Source organism: Giraffa tippelskirchi, chromosome 10 (assembly GCF_054371585.1).
Source record: "Giraffa tippelskirchi isolate mGirTip1 chromosome 10, T2T-mGirTip1v1.2.pri, whole genome shotgun sequence".
Classification (NCBI taxonomy): Eukaryota; Metazoa; Chordata; class Mammalia; order Artiodactyla; family Giraffidae; genus Giraffa; species Giraffa tippelskirchi.
Window position 1 is genome coordinate 147,387,676 of NC_137284.1, and position 25,147 is coordinate 147,412,822.

Here is a 25,147-nt window from a genome sequence, read left to right on the forward strand (position 1 = left end):
CCAGAGCCCAGAGGACCTACGTGCTGTGACCAGAAAGGCGCAGAGGAAAGGACATGGGTTGTGAATGTGCAGATCTGGCTCTGAGAGCCAACTGTATCACTTACTAGCCGTATAACCTTGGGTACATGACATAATTCCTGAAGCTCTGGATTTCTAACATGTAAAATGGAGATAATGTTTGCCTTCATAGATTCTTTCTTTCATTTATTTAACACATATTTATTGAAGGCCCACTCTGTGCTAAGCAACAACTGTTCTAAGTCTTGGAAATTAAGCAGAAAATCCCTATCCTAAAGGGGCTTGCATTTTAGTACAGAAGATATGAAAAAGATGCAAAGAAGTAGGTGGGAAACAGAAAATGCTGAGTTTCAGGGGGTTGTAATTTCAGGCCAGGGAAGGTCTCTTTTCAAAGGACATCTTGAGTAAAGATTCAAAGGAGGAGAGGGAGAGAGTCGTGCAGATATGCGATAAGAACACAGCAGGCAGAGGGAAGAGCAAGGGCAAAACCCCACGGCAGCTGTGTGCTTCCTGCGTTCTACAAATAGCAAAGGCAATCTGGCTTGGATGAGAAAGCAAGAGGCAGAAGAGTAGTAACTCAGTTGAGAGAGGTAGTAAAATAGGCAGTGGGGGAGGGAGGGAGGTGGTGGTGACATTCTAAGAACTATTATAAGTACTCTGGCTTCCTTTCTGTATGAAATGTGAAGACACTGGAGGAGCAGAAGAGCAACATAATCTGACTGAAGTCTTCAAAGGACTACTCTGGCTACTAAGTTGAGAATACAATGAAGGTGGGTAAGGGTGGAAGTAAGGCACTCACCCAGGCAAGAGGTAACTGTGGCCTGAATCAGGGTAACAGCAGAATAGGTGATGAGGAGCTGTGAGATTCTTGCTGCGGTTCAGTCTCTAAGTCGTGTCTGACTCTTTACGACCTCATGGACTGCAGCACACCAGGCTTCTTTGCCCTTTACCATCTCCTGGAATTTGCTCAGATTCATGTCCATTGAGTCGGTGATGCTATCTAACCACCTCATCCTGTCAACCCCTCTCCTCCTGCCTTCAGTATTTCCCAGCATCAAGGTGTTTACCAATGAGTCAGCTCTTTGCATCAGGTGACCAGAGTATTGGAGCTTCAGCAACAGTCCTTTCAATGAATATTTAGGCTTGATCTCCTTTAGATGGACTGGTTTGGTCTCCTTGCAGTCCAAGGGACTCTCAACAGTCTTCACCAGCACCACAGCTCAAAGGCATCAATTCTTCAGCACTCAGCCTTCTTTATGGTCCAGTTCTCACATCCATACATGACTACTGGAAAAATCATAGCTTTGATTATACAGATGTCTGTCAGCAAAGTGATGTCTTCGCTTTTTAATATACTGTCTAGGTTTGTCATAGCTTTCCTTCTAAGGAACGTCTTTTAAATTTCATGGCTGCAGTCACTGTCCACAGTGATTTTGGAGCCCAAGGAAATAAAGTCTGTCACTGTTTCCATTGTTTCCCGTCTATTTGCCATGGAGTGATGGGACCGGATGCCATGATCTTAGTTAGTTACTGTTTTCTTTTTATGTTGAGTTTTAAGCTTTTTCACTCTCTTCTTTCACCCTCACCAAGAGACTTTTTAATTCTTCTTCTCTTTCTGCCATTAGAGTAAGATCCTAGATATACTTTAAAGATAAAGATAACTGGAGCTGATTAATAGATTGGTAGTATGGTATAAGAAAAAGAAAGACGTCAAAGACTAGGAACAAAATGTCAGATATAAGCAGCCTAAGAAGAGAGCTGCCAGTTACTGCGATGAAAAGACTGCAGGAAGGGCAGGCTTGAGGAAAAAAATCAGAACCTCAGAATCAGACATATTACATTTGAGACGTCCATTAGACAATCAAGAGATGTTAAGCACAGTTAGATATGACAGTATGGAGTTCAGAGGAAATGAATTAGCTGGAGACTGCCATAGAAATGGAAATTAAACGGTATTTTAAGTCATGAAACTTGATGAGATTACCAAAGGACTATTTCAGTATTTAGAGAGGTTAAGGAGTTGAAGAACTAGCTGAGAAGGAACAGATAGTAAGGAGAAGGGAAATCAGGAGAATATAAAGTAATGCTTCTCAAACTTTAGCATGATTAATGATTAGAATCACTTAGGGATCTTGTTAAAATGCAGCCTTCAATTCAGTATGTATGAGGTGGTGTTTAAAATTCAGCTTTTCTAAAAGGCTCCCAGGTGGTAGAGTTTAAGGGATTAAGAAGAGGTTTCATGAAGAAGAGTGTGATCAACTGCATTATATACTTCTGATGGTTGAGGACTTAGTATTTAACTACTGGATATGGCAACGTGGTAACTATCTTATTAAGAGATATTTCAGTGAAGTGTCAGGGGCAAAAGCCTGACTGGAGTGGGGTCCATGAAAAAAGGGAAGGGAAGAATTTAGAGAGTGTGTTAGGACAACTCAGTTGAGACGTTTTACTATAAAAGAAAGAAGAGGAATGAAGTGATAGCTTGAGAGGGAAGTGGGGTCAAGAAAAGGACTCCCACAACTTCCTTATTATGAAAACTTTGATGCATAGAAAAATGAAAAGAATAGTATAATAAATAACCTATGACTTGCACCTAGGTTTAACAGTTGTCAATATTCTTCCAAATGTACATAAGAAAGATGTTTTAAAACACAAGAAAATCCAGTAGAAAAGGAAAATCTGATGTTGAACAGGAGAGCACTACTCAAAAGTTATCAGTCTGTAGGAGAAAGGCGATGGTATGTGGGCACAAAATGGAAGGACTGGCTTTTACTCTTAACAATGAGACAGAAAAATTGAGTATGAATGTAGGTAGGTAGGAAGATATTGTGGTGGGTGTTTCTAATAGTTAATAAAATGGCAAGCAAGGTTATCAGCTGACAGTACTTGGAGAAGATATTGGAGGACTAAGGATAAAAGAAGTATGACAAGGTCTACGAGAGAGAAGAGCAAAAACCCAGGGAGTGGAAGTATGATGGCTGCATGGTGTTCAGGGCCCATTTAGATGCTGAAAGGACTAACGAAACTGAAGAAGCAGAACAGTGAAGAGGTCAAGGAAATACAATCTGGAGCCAAAGTGCTTGCGGCAAGTCACCTGGCCTTCTAAACTGTAGTTTCTCCACCAGTAAATACAGGGTAATAACAGTATCTACCTGCAGGGTGGAAAAGACCCTGATGCTGGGAAAGACTGAGGGCAGAAGGAGAAGGGAGTAGTAGAGGATGAGATGGTTGGATGGCATCATTGACTCAACAGACATGAGTTTGAGCAAACTCAAGGAGACAGAGAAAGACAGGGAAGCCTGGCATGCTGCAGTCTATGGGGTTGCAAAGAGTTAAGACTTTGCGACTGAACAACAACAGGGTTGCTAAGGATTAAATGAGATAGTATATATAAAGTACACAGAACAGTGCTTGGAACAAATATTATGTAACTGCTAAATGTATCACTGTATATAAAAACCCCACAAAACATAGTTGGTATAAAAAAAAGAGTGAGTTACTAGTAGTAGCAGAGATGGAGTTAGAACATAATATTTATTGATTGGTAAAGATGTCTAAAATAAGAGCAAGTAAAAAAAAAAAGTAAAACTGGTGTGATTCTGTATTTAAAACAACAAACCACTGTATACAGTATTAAAATACAGAATTCTGAAAAGATACACAATACTACACATCCGAACATTAACAGTAATTCTCTCTCAGTAGGTACTGGTGCTTATTTATGCTTACATTTTCTAAATTTTCTATAGCGATTATTTATTTCCTTATAATACTTTATATTTTGAAATTAAGAAAAACTGCAACAAAGGCTAATTGTAGAAACCACTTTTCCTCACTATACTTAACGCTTTTAAATTTTTACACATTTGCTTTTTTAAAAAAAATTACACCTGTAAGAAAGTTGTGAAAATAAAACACAACTGTAGAATCTTTTAAATAAAAAGATGGAAACCACAAGAATTTTACATAGGTAAAACTAAAGCCTCTCTGTCTTTGATAAGCTATCCCCATCGTAGACTCTTTTTGCCATCCTGGAGACAACTACTACTGATTGAGCTTGCTGTGTACCTTCTAAGTTTTTGTTTAATATTTCTACATATATACATACATAAGATTTAAAAATATACGTAATGTTTTGTTTGTAAAATTTTAAGTGGTCTCATGCTGCAGCTTGCTTTTCTCACTTGACATACTTTAAAGCTGATGTTGAAACATATATTATTCATTTGTGCTATATATTCTTTCCTTGCACATATGTGCCAACACTTTATTTATGCAGTCCTCTACCAACGAACATTTATGTTTCCAAATTTTCACTAGTAGATATTTTCCTGTAGTATATCTCCTTCAATATACCTCTCTTGGAACAAAAGCTGGTTGTTTCTTGGGGGCAGACCAAACACTTTGTTATAATAGATCCTTCCAAGTTATCCCCAGGGTGGCTGGCTGCATCAGCAGTGTCCCAGTAAGCAATCCCCCTAATTTTTATCAATACTTAATCTTGCCAGAATTGGGGCATTTTAGGAATTCTAGTATGTAAAAAATAGTACTTCTTTTAATTTGCATTTTTTGTGATTATCAGCATCCTCCTCTCAACTACTGTTTTTATCCGCCAGAAAATAACATTTACTATAATTAAATATTCTTCGATCAATCAGAATTATTTTCAGTCATTAATACATGTTTACCATCTTCTCAGCTTCAATTCTTCCTTTTATCTTTCTTTTAACTAGGCTTACCTACGAGTAAAAAGAAGCATATGCTTCATTACTGTCTTTTAAGTAAATTGTAAGAATTTATCCTCAAATTATTTTTAATCACCTTACAATCAGAATATATCACTCCTGTGAGAACAACAGACTGCAACTTTTTCTGTGTGCCTCCCTGAGTAAACATTTAGTAAATTTTCTAATAATGCTACATTTAAAATTATACAATAAATATGAGACTGAAATGAAAAGCCCTGAAAAGAAATAGCATGGCAGGCCCACGATTCCTGGAATTTCTTTGTAACTTATTCTTTAAATACCTTGGCCCTTTGGCAGAATCCATGACTGTCAGGTGAGAAGATGATAAACATGTGAATCCTGATTCCCAAGAGTGAGTCTGTAATTATCTGCCACTAGAATAGCTCTGCTCTCTTAAAGTAAACCTGGGAATCAGAAATGATCTTTTGCTGAAGAGAGAAGACAGTCACACAGGAAAAATGTCACTCATCTACTGTCAGCTTATATTTTGTAATCCAATAAAGGGGACACATTTGAAAGTCCCAATAATTCAATCTTCCTAATTCCTAAAGGTTTTATCTAGGAATGACTGCAACTCCAGTACTTTATACAGTGAGACAGCATGCTCTTATTCTGCTTACATCCTGGAACTTTAGAATCAGTTTTGGAAAGTAGTCAGAAAAGGTCATTTTGAACAGTCTCTGGAAATCATTCAAACGCAGACTAGTTTGAAATGAGGGTTGTGTAAAGGCCATTACTAAGCAACTATTTAAACAGTCTACAGATCTACTGGTCAGCTACATCTAGCTTGTTCTGTACTTGGTGAAGTGATGGTGAAGGACAATGGAAGAGGGACCTGACATCTAAAAGTTTAAATAGTTGGAAGGAACGTAATTTCTAGTTGACTATAAACATCAGCATGTTAACATTTTTACATTGTTATATGAATGTTCCTTATGAAGCATCTGTCCTTATTTCATAGAAAATCTTTTATCTCTGAGGAAACTGATAAAAGAGTTTTTTTTGCAGGGGTTGGGGGATGTTAGCCCTTCTCCTTGAATTGTGTTTGTTTAGTCCTAGTTTCCTTTCCCCCATTTGTTCTCTGTCACTGGCCTAAGAGACCTTCCCTCTGATGTCTGGTAATGGAGAGATAATTTGTCTTTACCCAGACTGCTACTGCTGCTAAGTTGCTTCAGTCGTGTCCAACTCTGTGCGACCCCATAGACGGCAGCCCACCAGGTTCCGCCGTCCCTGGGATTCTCCAGGCAAGAACACTGGAGTGGGCTGCCGTTTCCTTCTCCAGCGCATGAAAGGGAAAAGTGAAAATGAAGTCGCTCAGTCATGTCCGACTCTTAGCGACCCCATGGGCTGCAGGCTACCAGGCTCCGCCATCCCTGGGATTTTCCAGGCAAGAGTACTGGAGTGGGGTGCCATTGCCTTCTCCGTTACCCAGACTAAGTGAGACTAAAAGACAGTCTGAAAGCTTGGAGCATACAGATGGAATTCTTGTTCTGAATTCCCATGTACTCCCATCTAGATGGAATTCCTAGTATCACTACCTTTGTGTCTCTACTCTTGGCTGGTTGATTCCTCAAACAAGTCTTCCAGTCTCCTGCCTGAAGGGGAAGGTTTGGCTGCCAGCACTCTGGGAAACAAATGAAAAGAGAGTACTAGGGAACTCTCCATTCATCACTTAGTAGGCAATCACCCAACCCCCCAGCCCCACTCCCGTACCCCATTTCCCCTGTGTCCTGAGTCCAGAAATTTTCTCTCCTCTCTAGAGAATATGTTTCCAGTGTCCTGCGAGGGTAGGCATGGGTTGTCCACCCAGCAGCATAGAGCACGAGAAGGGATCTAGAGAAACATTTCAGACAGGCCTTTTCATTTATGTAGTTTTCCTCCTCCAGAGATAATTCACATTCCCAGTTCTTGAGACTTGAGGATTCTGTGGTACAAATCAGGTTGGCTTCCATTTTTCCACACCCAGTTAATAATTTACTTTTTTTGGGTACACTACGTCTATTATCACTTCTTCATCTGCTTTCTAGCTTCTAAAATATTACTGCTATTCTTTTCTTCCTCTCCGTCATTATATGTTCATGCTTAAAAACAATGCTTATTATTATAGTTTTGGTGGCATCTCAAGGAAACAAAAATGGGTCACCTTAACCTGAAAGCCACAAAGCCACTTTAATAAGAGGATTTTCAATCTGCCAAAGCCTTCAGTAACTAAAGATATGTTGGAACATTTAACCAGATGCATATATTGTCTTATAAGAACTAAAAGGAAAAAAAGGAATTGTATCTTCTTTGGTTAAATTTAAGCTGGCAATAAAAAAATATAATCTATTAGAAGTCTTATATTTTATAATTAATATTTTTCAGCTATTAAAATAAAGGACAGCCCCCAACTAAAATAAATAAATTTATTAAAAAAAAAAAAAAAAAGCTCAGCTGAGCCCCAGTGGCCAGCCCACTCCTGAATAAAAAAAAAAAATAAAGGACAAACTAATGGGATGATCTACATTCACAGCCAGGTATACTCATCATATAGTTAAAGAGTTACTTCAAAATGCAAAGTATTTTAGAGTAAACATAGACTGTAAAGGTTTATATTTACAGATCCCAAACTGTAAAGTAATGGGAAAATACTGCCTCTTAACTATTTCCCAGACCACAGAACAATTCCAGTTTGACAGTGTTCTCTACCGCCACTTCTTACCTTAATCAACACTGCACTTCACTGCCCAGTCACTGTTTCTAAAACAATATTTAATACTATTCTCTGCTGCCTCTGTGTACAGCAAAAGCCTTTCCCCCTTTGTTAATCTTTGATTACGTCTTTGACTGTTTTTCCTTTTCTTGACATTTCTCACTTTTGATACGACAAGAATGTGGCTGCTCTCTCTTCTGGAAGGTAAACCTAGCAATAATATGCTGTTGCGTGTAATCATGGTTCCATTTTAAAATTTTTGTCATATGTACCTATCATAGGTCAGACCTTGTTTCAGGAATTAGAGATAAAACAAGGAACACAACATTAAACCCCTGCTCTCATATAGCTTGTATCCTAGTGGGGATGACAGACAATAAACAAATATGTCATATGGAGTTGGGTGTTAAAAACAAAAACAGGAGTGGGGTACAGGGTGACAGAGTGGGGTAGGAATGTGTTTGTTATATAAGGTGATCATTTGAAGGCTTCCTTGAAAAGACAACATTGGAACAGAGACATAAGGGAGAAGCTCTATGAATACTTAGTGGCGGGAGTACTTACCCTAAAAAGAAAATAACAAGTACAAAGGCCCTGAGCAAAGAGCATACTTGGCCTGCTGAAGAAGCAGCAAAGAGACTGGTGGGGTAGAGGCAGAGCAAGATTTGTTTCTCTTTCAATGTTTACCATTGTGGCCACAGTTTACTCTTTGCAAGACTTTAATATAACCTTTCAGATTTGAACAGATTCAGAGTCAGAGGTGGGGCTGTTTTAGTCTACTGGATAAGTGGGACTGTTACTGAATAAAGTAATAAGTTGCTGCAATAAGGACTTTGGCTGAATACAGACTTATAAACAATCTAAATTACAAATATACTGCCTAGTTTTGTGACAGAGAGGGTAGGACAGTGGGAAATTAAGAGCTAGATCAGGTTTTGAGTCCTGGTTCTATGCTTATTTGCTATAAATGACCCTGAGTCAGAGCTTTAGGTATTAATATATGTATACTCTTTTACTGTTTTATTCTAATTTTATAATGCAAAAGTGGTATAGTGGTTATGGGGAAAGAATAATGGTTGGGAGCCAAAAATTTTGAGCTAAACATCTTTGCTGCTGCTTATTAAATGCGAAGTCTAGACAAGTCATTTAGAAGCCTCAGTTTCTTTATCTGTAAACATAAAATATCTACTTCATAACATTATAAAAATTAAATGACATAATGACTATGTATGTGAAAATCATCTGTATATTATAAAATGTTAAACTGACAATACACACGCATATTTTTAAACTACATATGGAACCTTCAAAATTGTATTTAATTCACTTAAATATTTTCATCTAAGTGCTTTCAAAATATATTTAATTTTACCTTTTGATTTATTTACTGTTTATTTGCACTTGTATGCAAAATCTATCCTTGGTAGTCAATTTCTTACTTTGGCCTATGATAAATTTTATAAAATAATTTTTTAATCTTTTAAATTACAAAGTAAAATTCAATGAACTAGTCAACTTGAAATCATCAAAAAAGATCAAAATGCAGACTTTCACTTTTATTTTTACTATATTTTACACAGATGATTATTTTGCAATAGAAAATGGGGGCACATGGAGAAAATAACTTGAAAGGATAGCTATCACTTTATATACTTCAATAACTGTTAATGACTTTTCAGTGGATTTATTTTTGCAGGGGCGAGGGACTATTTTTCTCTTTTGATCCCTCACTGCTTAGCTAAATTATAGCATACTAAACATAAATTCACAGTTACATATATATTATCAAATATTTGATAAATGTTTTAAAGACTGTTTTAGAGACAGACTATTCTATTTCTTAGTATCATATAGCTAGCCATTAGTTACCAGTGCGTTCTCTTGGCAAAACTCTATTAGCCTTTGCTCTGCTTCATTCTGTACTCCAAGGCCAAATTTGCCTGTTACGCCAGGTGTTTCTTGACTTCCTACTTTTGCATTCCAGTCCCCTATAACGAAAAGGACATCTTTTTTGGGTGTTAGTTCTAGAAGGTCTGGTAGGTCTTCATAGAATCGTTCAACTTCAGCTTCTTCGGCGTTACTGGTCAGGGCATAGACTTGGATTACTGTGATAATGAATGGTTTGCCTTGGAAACGAACAGAGATCATTCTATCGTTTTTGAGACTGCATCCAAGTACTGCCTTTCAGACTCTTTTGTTGACCATGATGGCTACTCCATTTCTTCTAAGAGATTCTTGCCCACAGTAGTAGATATAATGGTCATCTGAGTTAAATTCACCCATTCCAGTCCATCTTAGTTCGCTGATTCCTAGAATGTCGACGTTCACTCTTGCCATCTCCTGTTTGACCACTTCCAATTTGCCTTGATTCATGGACCTAACATTCCAGGTTCCTATGCAATATTGCTTTTTACAGCATTGGACTTTGCGTCTATCACCAGTCACATCCACAGTTGGGTATCGTTTTTGCTTTGGCTCCATCCCATCATTCTTTCTGGAGTTATTTCTCCACTGATCTCCATTAGCATATTGGGCATTTACTGACCTGGGGAGTTCATCTTTCAGTGTCCTATCTTTTTGCCTTTTCATACTGTTCATGGGGTTCTCAAGGCAAGAATACTGAAGTGGTTTGCCATTCCCTTCTCCAGTGGACCACATTCTGTCAGACCTCTCCACCATGACCCATCCGTCTTGGGTGGCCCCACACGGCATGGCTTAGTTTCATTGAGATAGACAAGGCTGTGGTCCATGTGTCTATATGATGCTGGAGAGTAACTGGGAATTTAAGTCAAAAGAATAATAGCTAAAACCTTTAAAACATCCTCAGTGGTCTTCAAAAGTAATTCACATGAGATTTAACAGAATGGAACTTACTCCATGCCCTGTGCAGTCTGCCGTGCAATATCTATAAGTTTGATCATCTCAAATTTGGTCTCAATGATGTGGAGATGATGATATAAACTGGAGCCCTCACACCACTGGGTAACAATAGCCAGTTGTGGCTTTGTTGAATAACCCATGAAGAGGAGGATATTCACATGTCGAGTTTTCCTGTAAAAAGAAATGTAACAGGAAATAGTAAATGTTGATACACTTTAGCAAATGTTAAAAAAAAAACCAAAACACAAAACCAGGGCCAAAGCAGTCTACTTGTCAATAAGATGCTGTCAGAAAAAGGTATTTTTTAGCAAGGCAGCAGAAAGATAAATTTAGATGTCTTTGGGAATTATCTAGTCTAACATCCTAACTTCTTCATAAACATCTTTTTTAGTGTACCTTATAGATAGGCAACTAGATATTGTTTAAATACCTTTAATTATGGGATGTTCATCATTGAGACTGTAGCCTGTTCCCACTACTTTTTCGGCCGCATCATGCGGCATGTGGAATTCATGTTCCACAACCAGGGAATCCAAAGTTCTTTCACCAGGGATGGAACCTGTGCCCCTGCAGTGGAAGTGTGGGATCATAGCCACTGGACACCAGGGAAGTCCCCTCTTCTTTCCTTTCTTCCCTTTAAAGTAGTTCTAGTATTAGTAAAATTTTAGCCTAAGAAAAAAAAACATTTTCCTGCAACTTTCACCACTGGCTTCCCTGCTCTACTCTCTAGAATAAAACAGAGCAAGTATACTCTTTTGGACATAATAGCCTCCTATGGGCCTATAGTCTCAGTTCTGCTGACAATTTTTCCACTAAGTTATAGTTTCAGAATCCTCCACATCTAAGTTCTCCTTGCCTGGACATACTCTACTTTGCTCATTTCCCTCAAGTTCCAGATTTGATACAATCTCTATATGTGTTCTGATAACCTTAGAATTTTGAGAGCAGTATTCCCATAATAAGAAGCATCACTTTTCATGATCGGAACACTGTGTTTCCATTAATTCACTCTAGGATTAATATTTTTATCAGCTGTACCATATAATATTGCATACCACTTAAAAGAAAACAGTCAAAGACAAAATATACTCAGAAGGACTTTTGTTTTGTCCATTTTGAGTAGATCTGTGAAGCTAACAGCGGCGGTCCCTGGAAAACACAAGTTGATAAAGGAAACTTCTCTGGAAAACACGATTCACACAAGCTCACCTGAGTACTCCTACTTCATTTTTGAAGGCCTGTAACTGCTGAGGTGTGGGTGCTGTCACATTCAACATTTTCACTGCCACATCACCTAAAAGGTAATTGCCATTCCAAATGTCATTCCAATCTTTAAAATTTAAAAATATAAAAAATTCTAGGGTATTTTCACAAATTACCACAGCATTAAAACCATACCATTACAAAACTGCAAATAAATTATACCTTAACTACCTAAACGGCATTAATTTTCTAGGGATAAAAACTAAAAATAACACTCCTATACTAGTATTTTAAAATACCAATCCCTGTCCCCCCCTCCCTCAAAAACATATAAATTGGTACAACCACCTGAAACACTGTTGTTAGTATCTACTATTGGCCCCACAAGTCTTTCTTAGGTATATACCAACCACCATGGACACATATGCTCACTAAATGACAGGGGCTAAGAATATTCATAGCAGCAGTGTATTAAAAGCCCCAACCTGGAAACTATTCAAATGCTGGTCACACAGTAAATAGTCATGCCTATAGTCACATAATGAACACTATATAGAGAATGAATAACCTACAACTGCATACAATAATATAGATGAATCTTATAAACAATATTGTGTGAAAAGGGCCAGACACAAAGGAGTACATACTGTATTATTATGTCTGTTCAGGTCAGGATAGTGGCTACTCTTGGGGGTGGGGGACATGAAGAGGACTTATAGAGTTCTGGGAATGCTCTGTTTATTGAACAGATGTGTTGACTTTGCAAAATTTTAGCTACCTGTACATTAAAGTGCCCTTATATGCATGTATATTTCCATATAATTAAACTAACATTGATGTTTCCTGATTATCAAATGCTTATAGCAAAAAACCTAACAAACTTAAAAAAGTAAACATTTTAAAAGCATAAGGAATAAAATAAAAATCTCTCATAATCATGTCATTCAAAAATCATCACTGTTAACCCACTCCTGTATACCCTGTGTGTACACTCAATCACTTCAGTTGTGCCTGACTCTTTGTGACCCTACGAACTATAGTCTGCCAGGCTCCTCTGTCCTTGAGATTCTCCAAGCAAGAATACTGGAGTGGGTTGCCATGCCCTCCTCTATGGGATCTTCCTGACCCAGAGATTGAACCCACGTCTCTTGTATCTTTTGTACTGGCAGGGTGGATTCTTTACCACTAGTGCCACATGGGAAGACCTGTTGTATTTCTTACTAGGCTCTTAAAAGTACACAGTATGAATATTTATAAATATGTATGAAAAAGACAGGGGCTTCCCTGGTGGCTCAACACTAAAGAATCTGCCTGCAATGCAGGGGACCTAGATTTGACCCCTGAGTCGGAAAGATCCTCTGGAAAAGGAAATGGCAACCCACTCCAGTATTCTTGCCTGGAGAATCCCATGGACAGAGGAGCCTGGAGGGCTACAATCTATGGGATTGCCAAGAGTCAGACATGACTGAGTGACTAACACACGCAAAAAAGACAACCTAAAAAGATATATACTAAAATATTGATGGTCATTTAGAAAATTATGATATATATATATGTAGCATCATAATATGGGATATTATACATGCTGCTTTTAAAATATACCACAGAAACTTTTCTATATCAATAAATATAGATCTACCATACCATTTTACTGTCTATATAATTATATATGGAGGTTATCAGTGTATTATATATGGAGGTTATCAGTGTAATCCAATCTTCTTTTAATGGGCATTTTAAGTTATTTCCATTTTTCATTAATATTAAATCTCCAATGAATATACTTACACATCTGTTTGTTCCTGTTCTACAAATAAAATTATTGGCTCCATATACATATTGCCAAACTGCCCTTCAGAAAATTCATAGCAATTTACTTTCCCACCAGCAGCATTACAATCACAACTCTAAACAATCAGTTAAAATAATTTTTTGTCCATTTGATTATTTTTTCAAAGAAAGATAAGTCACTTGAGAAGCAATGATGATTTCTATTTTTTTGAATTTTCAATTCTTTCACAAGTAGTGAGACTGAACATTGTTTATATGTTTCCTGGTCATTTTCTTTCTTTGGTTAAGTTCTCTTTTTATATGTTTACTTGTGGTTTATAATACAAATAAAATTACCAGCAGAAAGACTTATAAAAAAAAATCTTGGGAACTAGCTCATCCGGAGGATCATCATCTTTAAAAATTATTACTGAAGTATAATGAGAGGACTTCTGGTTGCTGTGAATCCAATTTTTATTTCCCATAATTTTTGTTAAAAATTATGTTCTAATGAGTTGGATGAGGTTGATGAAACTGGAGCCTATTATACAGAGTGAAGTAGGCCAGAAAGAAAAACACCCAATACAGTATACTAACACATATATATGGAATTTAGAAAGATGGTAACGATAATCCTATATGCGATACAGCAAAAGAGACACAGATACATAGAACAGTCTTTAGGACTCTGTGGGAGAAGGCAAGGGTGGGATGATTTGAGAGAATAGCATTGAAACGTGTACATTATCATATGTGAAACAGATCACCAGTCCAGGTTCGATGCACGAGACAGGGTGCTCAGGGCTGGTGCACTGGGATGACCCAGAGGGATGGGGTGGGGAGGGAGGTTGGAGGGGGGCTCAGGATGGGGAACACATGTACACCCGTGGCTGATTCATGTCAATGTATGGCAAAACCACTACAATACTGTAAAGTAATTAGCCTCCAATTAAAATAAATAAAATTTAAAAAAAAAAAAAAACCTTTGGGGAACTCTTGCATCTGATCAAAACAGCTTAATGATACAAACAGTGAATACTCCCTTTGATTTTTTTTTTAACAAAAGTTGTGACAAGATCACTGTATGACGTACGTACCATGCCACTTTCCCTTGTAGACTGTCCCAAATGACCCAGATCCAATTCTTTGTCCCACTGTGATCTGTCCATCAGGAATCTCCCAATCGTCACTTGAATCCCGTCTACCAAGCGTTTTCTTGATAAAAATAAGGCAAAAGTCAAGCCAAAGCAAACAAAAAAGGAAAACTTTATGTTTGACACTAACTACATTCCTCTATTTCTGAAAGGGACATAAGAAGAGAATAAGAACTTTGGGGAGAAACAAAACAAAACTATACTCTAGAGGAATAATAGAAAGATGATTCTTACAATACAGAACTTAAGTTTAAGAACTAAGTCAATATTAGGATGGAAATAATTCAGTAAAAATAAAAATTATTTACTGGTTATGAGCAGAAATGTTATATTAAATTTCAGCATTAAAATCAATAAAATAAAGCAACTTTTTTTTTTTTTTTTAATCAATTGGAAGACTACTACGGGCAAGATAAGCACTACACACTTGTGACTAGCTTTGGCTCCAAAGGCCAAAAATCTGAGTTAATGTACTAGGCAACTGTTGATAATCTAATTATTTTCTCCCAGTCAGTACTAAATTACTTCATACGTCTTATCTGATCTAATCTCTCTCTCAAAAATGTTATCAACACATAAAAACTCTGGTATGACAGAGAATCCACTTAGCCAATACATACTAGTGCACTACTGCTAATGTGATTAGTTTTTAATAAATATTTAAGTTACAGCATAGAGTTAATTTTTCAATAGGGAAAAATGTCCTCTCGTAGATATTTGAACTTCAGACCAACTCTTTACAACATATATGTCTAATGTTTCCTAAAATACCAGCTTACTCTCTTTCCATAGTTCAGAAACAGAACACTATTCAGATAACTCTTCCCAAACTGCCTTTTACTCAATTATATTAGAGTTGAGAGCAAAAATCAATGTTGTGGGAATATGCTTTAAAGCAAAAAACTATCAGCTCTTAATGATTTCTAAGAAAGCACTTCAGAGGAAAAAAGATATCATATACTCTCACCATTCGATTCCTGTCTTCTGAGGATGAAGAGGACTTTCTTTCTCGCTGAGGTCCTGGAGATTTCTGCAATGCTTTCACATTAGAGAGTGAGCCAGGTAATGAGGCAGGGGGCGTGGCAGATAAACCTGTGGTTGATCCTAAGTTAGTGAAAGGAAAAGTTTATCTATTAAAGGATGATCCAGTACTTTAGCTTACTGGGGGCAGAGGGTGGAGGGAGATGTAGACTTATTTTAAAAAATGCAGTGTATGTTTTAATACTGACCATTAGGAAAGGACAGGCAAAAAGAGGGCCTCATTTGGTGATTAACTATAAATTTGAAAACTATAGTTTCTTTTAGTTTTATAATTGTAGCATTTTGGTCAATTTAATAACCTTTAAAATATATGATTACAGATATATACTTTGCTTACTGTTGCAGAGTCTAGGAGAAAAACAATCTTAAATATACCCCAATTTTTCCTTTGATCAAAAAAAAAAAAGCAAAATCAACTTAAAAGCAAACATAAAAAAAAAAACTTTAAGTGACATTAACAGCCAATCAATAATAATAATAAAAAAAGATAGAAATGCCCCAAAAGGAAACATTTTCTAATAATCTAATAATGGCCTTAATACTGACATTATCTAACTCTTTCATATTAGCCACTAAAATTTTAAAAAATCCTACACTATATACTATATACTATTTAAGAGAGATACTGGTCACTGTCATTGGTTTCTGGAGACTTATTTTGCTAGACAAAGATTAATTTTACCTGCACAACAAAGTTAATGCCAACAAAGCCAAGTAGGTTTCTCAAGACTTTCTGAAAAATCTCTGCCTATAAAATGAGAACAAGGTTAAGTGCAATGGCATCTCAGCCAAGTTACTACAAATGGAAATATTTTATCAGCAAAATGAGTCCAAGGGCTACACTCTTTGAAAATGGACTCAGCTGGCAGGGTTGCATACCTTTCTGATGGATACTTTTCCAAGTGCTGATTGAGCAAAAAATCCCAATTCATGTACAGAAAGCACCTTGTTCAGAGGGGTTCAGGGTAATGACTCCTGGTGGGGCCTGAGTATAGCTAAGCAGGACTGAGATGTCAGTTAATAATTGCACAAGCAGAACAAAAAGACTTCCATTTTTTAAAAAAAGTAGATAACTATTCTCAAGTTAAAAAGTCACTCTCTCTCAAAGGACAAGGATCAGAATACTAATGGCAACATTTAAAATGCTAAAGCTGTGTAGAAATTTCATCATTACTATACCACATATGTCATCATGTGGAATTTCCATGATCTCACATGCAATTTTCTAAAAGAAAATGACACCTGGAATATCCATTAACTACAGTTATTAAGTGGAATATCTATTAACTACAATCCATATTCTGCCTTCCACTGATAATATTTCAACATCATAAAGCCTTAACTGTTTACCCAGGCTTCACAGTTCTGATCTACTCAGTGCTGTACTGCATCACTTACTTTAATTACACTACTCGGTTCTCTATAACTTCCAGCCCATTCCATGGATTCTCTGAGAAAGTTGGGCAGAAAGAGCAAAAATCTGAAAACCATCATTCATTCAGAATAAGTAACAGACACTAGCAAAAACCAGTAAACATAATTCTTTAAAAATATTTACAGCAAGACATGTGTCTAAATTTTGACTTAAATTTTTAAGAATTAGTTTGACCACTAATTAAAGAATGGTGAGAGAAAATGGGTGGGTGAAATTATACTGCTAAATTTTCCCCTCATACGAGAGCATAACTGAAAGTATCAATCTTAATTTTCTGAAGTATGCTAAAATACCTCAAATATATTACAGATCTTCTTTAAGTAACCTAGTTTTGATATAAAATATGGTTTGATATAAAATATAAAACATGGCTTACACTTTAAAGAAAAAGAACACATATTAGAAAAAGACAAAGTCAAAAGTCTAATAAGAACTCATAATAGGGATTTCCATTTTTTAAAAACCAAAAAAATTGATAATATTAGCAACCATCAAGGTTATCACCTAAATGGATTAAAGTGAAAGAAATTCAGCTTGAAGAAAACCCTCCCCACATTATTTACTGCCACCCCCTGAGTTTAAGAAATTATCAAGATCAAAAAGTAATATTAACAAAAAACAAGATGGAAATTTCAGCTCTCGCTTTTAAACATTAATGACAGACAGCATACAGAAAGCTTGTGGAAGTGAGTATGTGTGAGAAGCACATTCAGAGCATTCCAGCCAGGCCAAGGAGAAATTTAGTACTGAAAACTCGCACACTTACAAACACACTGTGAGGGTGAGACACAAACAGTATCTGTTGTTTATATTTAATTTTCTTTGGGTGAAAACAAGAAAGAAGAGCCCAACTACCTCTGAACACTGGGCCAGGCTCAAAATCAAACACTATTTCACTGGGGACAGAATGTAGGAGGGGACTGGGAGTCCGGGATTGGTATTTCCGAAGACAGCGCATCAGCTGGTTCAAAGGGGCTGTTAGAAGAGAAAGAGAGGGGCAGGCAACACAGGAAGACAGACACAAAGGAAATGAAAGAAGTCACGGGGATAAATAAGATGAGTTGAAGCCTGCTTCACAAAATATTCTGGATGTTTAAAAAACTGCTTATTTTCATAAAACTCCAATCATTCTTTTAAAAGTGATTCATAAAAAGGATAAATGCTGTTTGATTTTTGGTACTAAGCAGGCAATTTTTATGACTAAGTTAACTCTGTGATGCTAACATGATGGCAACATTTAAATGCCGGATGTATTGGGCAAAATTGTCAAAAGCCACAGTTATTAAGACACACGAAAGTCAAACTGGCAGCAACATTAATTGGTGGGTTCATGGAATAACAAACAGGAAAAAAAAAAAACTTTTGTTCACTACGTACTACATATAGTAAATACCAAGTCCAGAGTACATAACACAGGCTTATTATTTTGGTAGGTCCACAAGTATATAGAAATATAACAAATGATGGTTCATGCAACATTTGACATAAAGTATCTTTGCATCTGGGCTTAGATATTTTGAATATAAAGCAGGGTCACAGTGAAGAGACTGACTCTAAGCAAAGTATGTGGGCATTGCAGGGCTTCCTTATTAAATAGAGGACAGCTTAAGAAAGAAGCATAAAGGACCACCTGGAAGAAAACGTCAAGACTGTTTCAAACAGCATCTCTTACAAAAATCTTATGGGGGTAAACTCTTATTTTAAAAAGTATTTTCTAAAGTAATGTTTTGCTATGACCCCAATATTCACTGGGTGCCAGAGTAAACAGCTGATAAAAATTCTTTAAGAAATCTCAATTTGATTTCTCATTTGCTTATTTTATTTACTGGACTAGTAAGAGGGGAACTAGGCTTTTCTAATAGGGGTCCACACTATAAAATGTATCTTCCAGAGCCTTCTAGAAAGCTGAAGGGAAGTAGCTGACAGTGTCTATCAAACTGACAAGCTGTAGCAGGTAATCCCAGGGATTCTCCCCAAGAATAATTTAAGGAAGTCAAGTTTTAACTGATTGTAAGCTCAGTCTTTAAGTATTAGTGGAGATAGTTAGCAATAAAGTGGGTAAAATAATTAAGATTTCTCTTTGATAACAACATTTTAAAAATTGCAGATGTCACATTTAAGACTCCCCTTTTATGTTCCCTCTTTTTCTCTGTTTCTGGAGTTAAAATTTAAAATCAGTTAAAATTTTATTAGAGATAAATGATAATTACTAAAGAAAAGCAAACAATTTTTTATTTTTCTCTACATGTTTTACTCTGTGTGTGTGTTTCAGGAAAGAAGCAAATATAAAGGAGACAAGCAGCAAAGCAATTGCATTCTTCCCCGGTTTTTGTTTTTTTAAATTGAAATCACTACTTACCTCCATCACTACGAAACCCTTGGTCTCTAATCAAGTCCTACAAATAAATAGTAATGTATACTTAATGAAAGCATATGATAAAAAAGCAACAACATTTTATTTTCCACTAAGCTTTAACAGAAAAGTGAATTCAGAACAATACCAGTCTTATAAATTACTTCGCAAAACAGAAAGAATATGGAATTAGCTAGTGAACATGATAAAATAAAAACTTTGAAACACTTGCCAACCTAACCCTAGATTGAAGGGATTATTAGTCCTGATCAAATGCTGAAATCCATTTCAGGCCATTCAAAACCAATGGCTGCATTAATGCTTAAAAACATTCTACTGGCACATATTAAGAGCCAATGTTCATACTCTTTAATCCTTAATTCCACTTCTGGGAATTTTTCCTAAAGAAATAATTCAGAAGAAAAAATGATATGCACAAAGATGTTTAGTGCAACATTATCCATTATACTAAAAAAACCCAGAAATAATTATTTCCCTATTTTAGGCATACTGACATATTGGTTAAGTAAATTACAGTGTGTTAATTTAGAACATATTATGCAGCTACTAAAACAGTTATGAAGTTTGAACCATGAAACATGTTTATAATTAAAAAAGGATACAAAATTAAGTGTATGCTGATACAATCATAAAAATATAAATGTTCAAGGACACACTAGAAGGGAAAAAATTTTTTGTCTTTATTATTAAAATACAGCTTTTTACAACAGACAATGTGAGGCAGGGCAGCAGGGGAGGAGTCTACTGGCAATGCAGTACAATTTGGACCAATCTGGACCTTGACATAGTCAATAAAGCAGAAATAGATGTTTTTCTGGAACTCTCTTGCTTTTTCAATGATCCAGCGGATATTGGCAATTTGATCTCTGGTTCCTCTGCCTTTTCTAAAACCACCTTGAACATCTGGAAGTTCACGGTTCACGTATTGCTGAAGCCTGGCTTGGAGAATTTTGAGCATTACTTTACTAGCATGTGAGATGAGTGCAATTGTGTGGTAGTTTGAGCATTCTTTGGCATTGCCTTTCTTTGGGATTGGAACGAAGACTGACCTTTTCCAGTCCTGTGGCCACTGCTGAGTTTTCCAAATTTGCTGGCATATCGAGTGCAGCACTTTCACAGCATCACCTTTGAGGATTTGAAATAGCTCAACTGGAATTCCATCAGCTCCACTAGCTTTGTTCGTAGTGATGCTTTCTAAGGCCCACTTGACTTCACATTCCAGGATGTCTGGCTCTAGGTGAGTGATCATACCATCGTGATTATCTGGGTCGTGAAGATCTTTTTTGTACAGTTCTTCTGTGTATTCTTGCCACCTCTTCTTAATATCTTCTGCTTCTGTTAGGTCCATACCATTTCTGTCCTTTATCGAGCCTATCTTTGCATGAAATGTTCCTCTGGTATCTTTAATTTTCTTGAAGAGATCTCTAGTCTTTCCCAATCTGTTGTTTTCCTCTATTTCCTTGCACTGATCGCTGAGGAAGGCTTTCTTATCTCTCCTTGCTATTCTTTGGAACTCTGCATTCAGATGGGAATATCTTTCCTTTTCTCCTTTGCTTTTCGCTTCTCTTCCCAGTTATCTGTAAGGCCTCCTCAGACAGCCGTTTTGCTTTTTTGCATTTCTTTTCCATGGGGATTTTCTTGATCCCTGTCTCCTGTACAATGTCACGAACCTCTGTCCATAGTTCATCAGGCACTCTGTCTATCAGGTCTAGTCCCTTAAATCTATTTGTCACTTCCACTGTATACTCATAAGGGATTTGATCTAGGTCATACCTGAATGGTCTAGTGGTTTTCCCTACTTTCTTCAATTTAAGTCTGAATTTGGCAATAAGCAGTTCATGATCTGAGCCACAGTCTGCTCCTGGTCTTGTTTTTGCTGACTGTATAGAGCTTCTCCATCTTTGGCTGCAAAGAATATAATCAATCTGATTTCGGTGTTGACCATCTGGTGACGTCCACGTGTAGAGTCTTCTCTTGTGTTATTGGAAGAGGGTGTTTGCTATTACCAGTGCGTTCTCGTGGCAAAACTCTATTAGCCTTTGCCCTGCTTCATTCTGTACTCCAAGGCCAAACTTGCCTGTTATGCCAGGTGTTTCTTGACTTCCTACTTTTGCATTCCAGTCCCCTATAATGAAAAGGACATCTTTTTTGGGTGTTAGTTCTAGAAGGTCTGGTAGGTCTTCATAGAATCGTTCAACTTCAGCTTCTTCGGCGTTACTGGTCGGGGCATAGACTTGGATTACTGTGATATTGAATGGTTTGCCTTGGAAACGAACAGAGATCATTCTATCGTTTTTGAGATTGCATCCAAGTACCACATTTTGGACTCTTTTGTTGACCATGATGGCTACTCCATTTCTTCTAAGAGATTCTTGCCCACAGTAGTAGATATAATGGTCATCTGAGTTAAATTCACCCATTCCAGTCCATCTTCGTTTGCTGATTCCTAGAATGTCAACGTTCACTCTTGCCATCTCCTGTTTGACCACTTCCAATTTGCCTTGATTCATGGACCTTACATTCCAGGTTCCTATGCAATATTGCTTTTTACAGCATTGGACTTTGCGTCTATCACCAGTCACATCCACAGTTGGGTATCGTTTTTGCTTTGGCTCCATCCCATCATTCTTTCTGGAGTTATTTCTCCACTGATCTCCATTAGTATATTGGGCACCTACTGACCTGGGGAGTTCATCTTTCAGTGTCCTATCTTTTTGCCTTTTTATACTGTTCATGGGGTTCTCAAGGCAAGAATACTGAAGTGGTTTGCCATGCCTTTCTCCAGTGGACCACGTTCTGTCAGACCCCTCTACCATGACCCAACCGTTTTGGGTGGCCCCATACGGCATGGCTTAGTTTCATTGAGATAGACAAGGCTGTGGTCCGTGTGATCAGATTAGCTAGTTTTCTGTAATTCTGGTTTCAGTGTGTCTGCCCTCTGATGCCCTCTCACAACACTTACCGTCTTACTTGGGTTTCTCTTACCTTGGGCCTTGGGTAATTCCTCTTGCCGCCACCGCGGGCCCCCAGCCCCCGGCCTGGTCTAGCCCCTGTCGGCAGCCGCCCCTGGTCCCTGCCCACCCCCCCCAACCCCCCCCACCCCCGCCTAGCCCGTCAGCCGCCGCCCCTGGCCCCCGGCCCGGCCTAGCCCCTGTCGGCCACCGCCCCCGGCCCCCGGCTATTTCTGCTTTATTGACTATGCCAAAGCCTTTGACTGTGTGGATCACAATAAACTGTGGAAAATTCTGAAAGAGATGGGAATACCAGACCATCTGACCTGTCTCTTGAGAAACCTGTATGCAGGTCAGGAAGCAACAGTTAGAACTGGACATGGAACAACAGACTGGTTCCAAATAGGAAAAGGAGTCCGTCAAGGCTGTATAATGTCACCCTGCTTATTTAACTTATATGCAGAGTACATCATGAGGAACGCTGGGCTGGAAGAAACACAAGCTGGAATCAAGACTGCCGGGAGAAATATCAATAACCTCAGATATGCGGATGACACCACCCTTATGGCAGAAAGTGAAGAAGAACTAAAGAGCCTCTTGATGAAGGTGAAAGAGGAGAGTGAAAAAGTTGGCTTAAAGCTCAACGTTCAGAAAACTAAGATCATGGCATCTGGTCCCATCACTTCATGGGAAATAGATGGGGAAACAGTGGAAACAGTGTCAGACTTTATTTTTTTGGGCTCCAGAATCACTGCTGATGATGACTGCAGCCATGAAATTAAAAGACGCTTACTCCTTGGAAGGAAGGCTATGGCCAACCTAGATAGCATATTTAAAAGCAGAGACATTACTTTGCCAACAAAAGTCTGTCTAGTCAAGGCTATGGTTTTTCCAGTGGTCACGTATGGATGTGAGAGTTGGACGGTGAAGAAAGCTGAGCGCCGAAGAATTGATGCTTTTGAACTGTGGTGTTGGAGAAGACTCTTGAGAGTCCCTTGGACTGCAAGGAGATCCAATCAATCCATCCTAAAAGAGATCAATCCTGGGTGTTCATTGGAAGGTCTGATGTTGAAGCTGAAACTCCAATACTTTGGCCACCTCACGCGAAGGGTTGACTCATTGGAAAAGACCCTAATGCTGGGTAGGATTGGGGGCAGGAGGAGAAGGGGACGACAGAGGATGAGATGGTTGGATGACATAACCGACTCGATGGTCATGGGTTTGGGTAGACTCCGGGAGTTGGTGATGGACAGAGAGGCCTGGGGTGCTGCAATTCATGGGGTCGCAAAGAGTCGGACACGACTGAGTGATTGAACTGAACTGAACTGGACCTTGACAGACAGAACTTAGTTTACACAGTATAACTGATAAGAGAGACTAACTGAACTGCCCTAAATGTCTCTAAATATGCTCAAAGGCTTATAAGCTAAAACAAAAGAACATTCTTTACAGAAGCATTTCTGCCATGTTCAATGTACTATAAAAAACCTTTAACATTTTGTACAGAATAATCAACAAATACTCATATCTGCAAATAAGGTGCTAAGTGTTAGCGGTTGTATGACTACCAATAAATATAAAATCATGGTGGTCTCACTAACTGAGTTCTTGAGAGCTTGTTAAGTTGCTCAGTCGTGTCCGACTCTTTGCAACCCCATGGGCTGTAGCCTACCAGGCTTCTCCCTCCATGGGATTTTCCAGGCAAGTGTACTGGAGTGGGTTGCCATCTCCTTCTCCAGGGGATCTTCCGGTCCCAGGGATCGAACCCAGGTCTCCTGCATTGTAGGCAGACACTTTACCCTCTGAGCCAGCAGGGAAGCTTTCTTGAGAGCTTATCATCTAAGAAAGATATACAAACATAGAAATTACCTAAAAATAAGAACTTAAGAAAACAATAAAAAACGTGTCAAAGTTGTTAACTGCCAAATAAACGGTATATGTAAAAAGATTCTTGGTGCAACATAAGTTCAAAGGATAAATAAATAACTATAGAACTTGGTCACTGGTGAAACATTTGAAGAAGTTAATCTAAGGGCTGGAATTTGAGCGGTAGATAGGAATGCAGAAAAGCAGAAGGGGAATTCCCTGGTGGTCCAGGACTCTGAGCTTTCACTGCTGTGAGCTGGGGATTAAGCCCTCATCAGGGAAGCACGATCCCATAAGCTGAGCAGCGCTGCCAGAAAAAAAAAAATAAAGAAAGGCCTTCTGGACAACCTACTGCTAATAACCACCATAAGCTTGTATTTTCCAATCTTAAATATGTTCTTAAAGCTGTCTGAAAATCTTTTTCTATGTGATCTAGGTTAAACAAGACCTTCTAGTATTCCGATACTGGCTGCTTCAAACTTTCCCCCAATTTCCTATGGTTCCTTTCTTAATTACTGCTCTTCCCCTTTTTAGCATGATAGAGAAAACAGAAGCTATCAAAGAACATTCTGTTCTGTTTCTATATCTACAAACATCTGCATAATAATGTTATCTATAGTTTCTGAATTCTCTTTTTGTGCCAAGAATAATCATCACTACAAGGGGTAGACACTGTTAGCCCCAAGGTTAAGTCTTCTGCCCATGGTCATACTGCCTCTAAAGAGCTGTGGACCTAACTATGTTCACCTTTAACTCCTCATAGCCCCCGAGGAGCATCACTTCCAAGTTCAAGGAACTTTTATTTACTGCCTTAATTATTCCTTCGCTTGTTATTTTGAACCCCTCTCTTTACTTGCTCCTTCCCCTCAAGTTACAAGTATGCTCAAGTCTCTCACATGACTGCTTCATTCTATGGCTTTCATCATTCCTTTGTAGCCAAGCTTCTCAAATCTGGCAATGAATCCCACATCTTTACCAGCTTTTGCTCTCCTCCACTAGACCTCTAAAACAGCTC

At 37.9% G+C, this 25,147-nt stretch overlaps 1 protein-coding gene across 26 annotated transcripts in view; it reads right to left on the reverse strand.

Moving 5' to 3' along the window:
- BRAF (B-Raf proto-oncogene, serine/threonine kinase) overlaps nucleotides 1-25,147 on the reverse strand; it is a 180,857-nt gene that overhangs the window by 42,888 nt on the left and 112,822 nt on the right. For 23 of the 26 annotated variants that reach the window (XR_014066798.1, XR_014066796.1, XR_014066795.1 and 20 more), the window contains 5 exons: nucleotides 19,301-19,337; nucleotides 15,433-15,569; nucleotides 14,409-14,526; nucleotides 11,548-11,632; nucleotides 10,333-10,509 (listed from right to left, as the gene is read on the reverse strand). Coding sequence is in view for 19 of the 26 variants with exons in the window: in XM_081534331.1 (XP_081390457.1) it covers nucleotides 10,333-10,509; nucleotides 11,548-11,632; nucleotides 14,409-14,526; nucleotides 15,433-15,569; nucleotides 19,301-19,337 (554 nt within the window). In the remaining 7 variants the exon portion in view is untranslated. Of the gene's footprint in view, nucleotides 1-10,332; nucleotides 10,510-11,547; nucleotides 11,633-14,408; nucleotides 14,527-15,432; nucleotides 15,570-17,796; nucleotides 17,917-19,300; nucleotides 19,338-25,147 lie in introns of all 26 variants that reach the window. The other 3 variants (XM_081534319.1, XM_081534327.1, XM_081534337.1) reach the window with 3 other exon arrangements.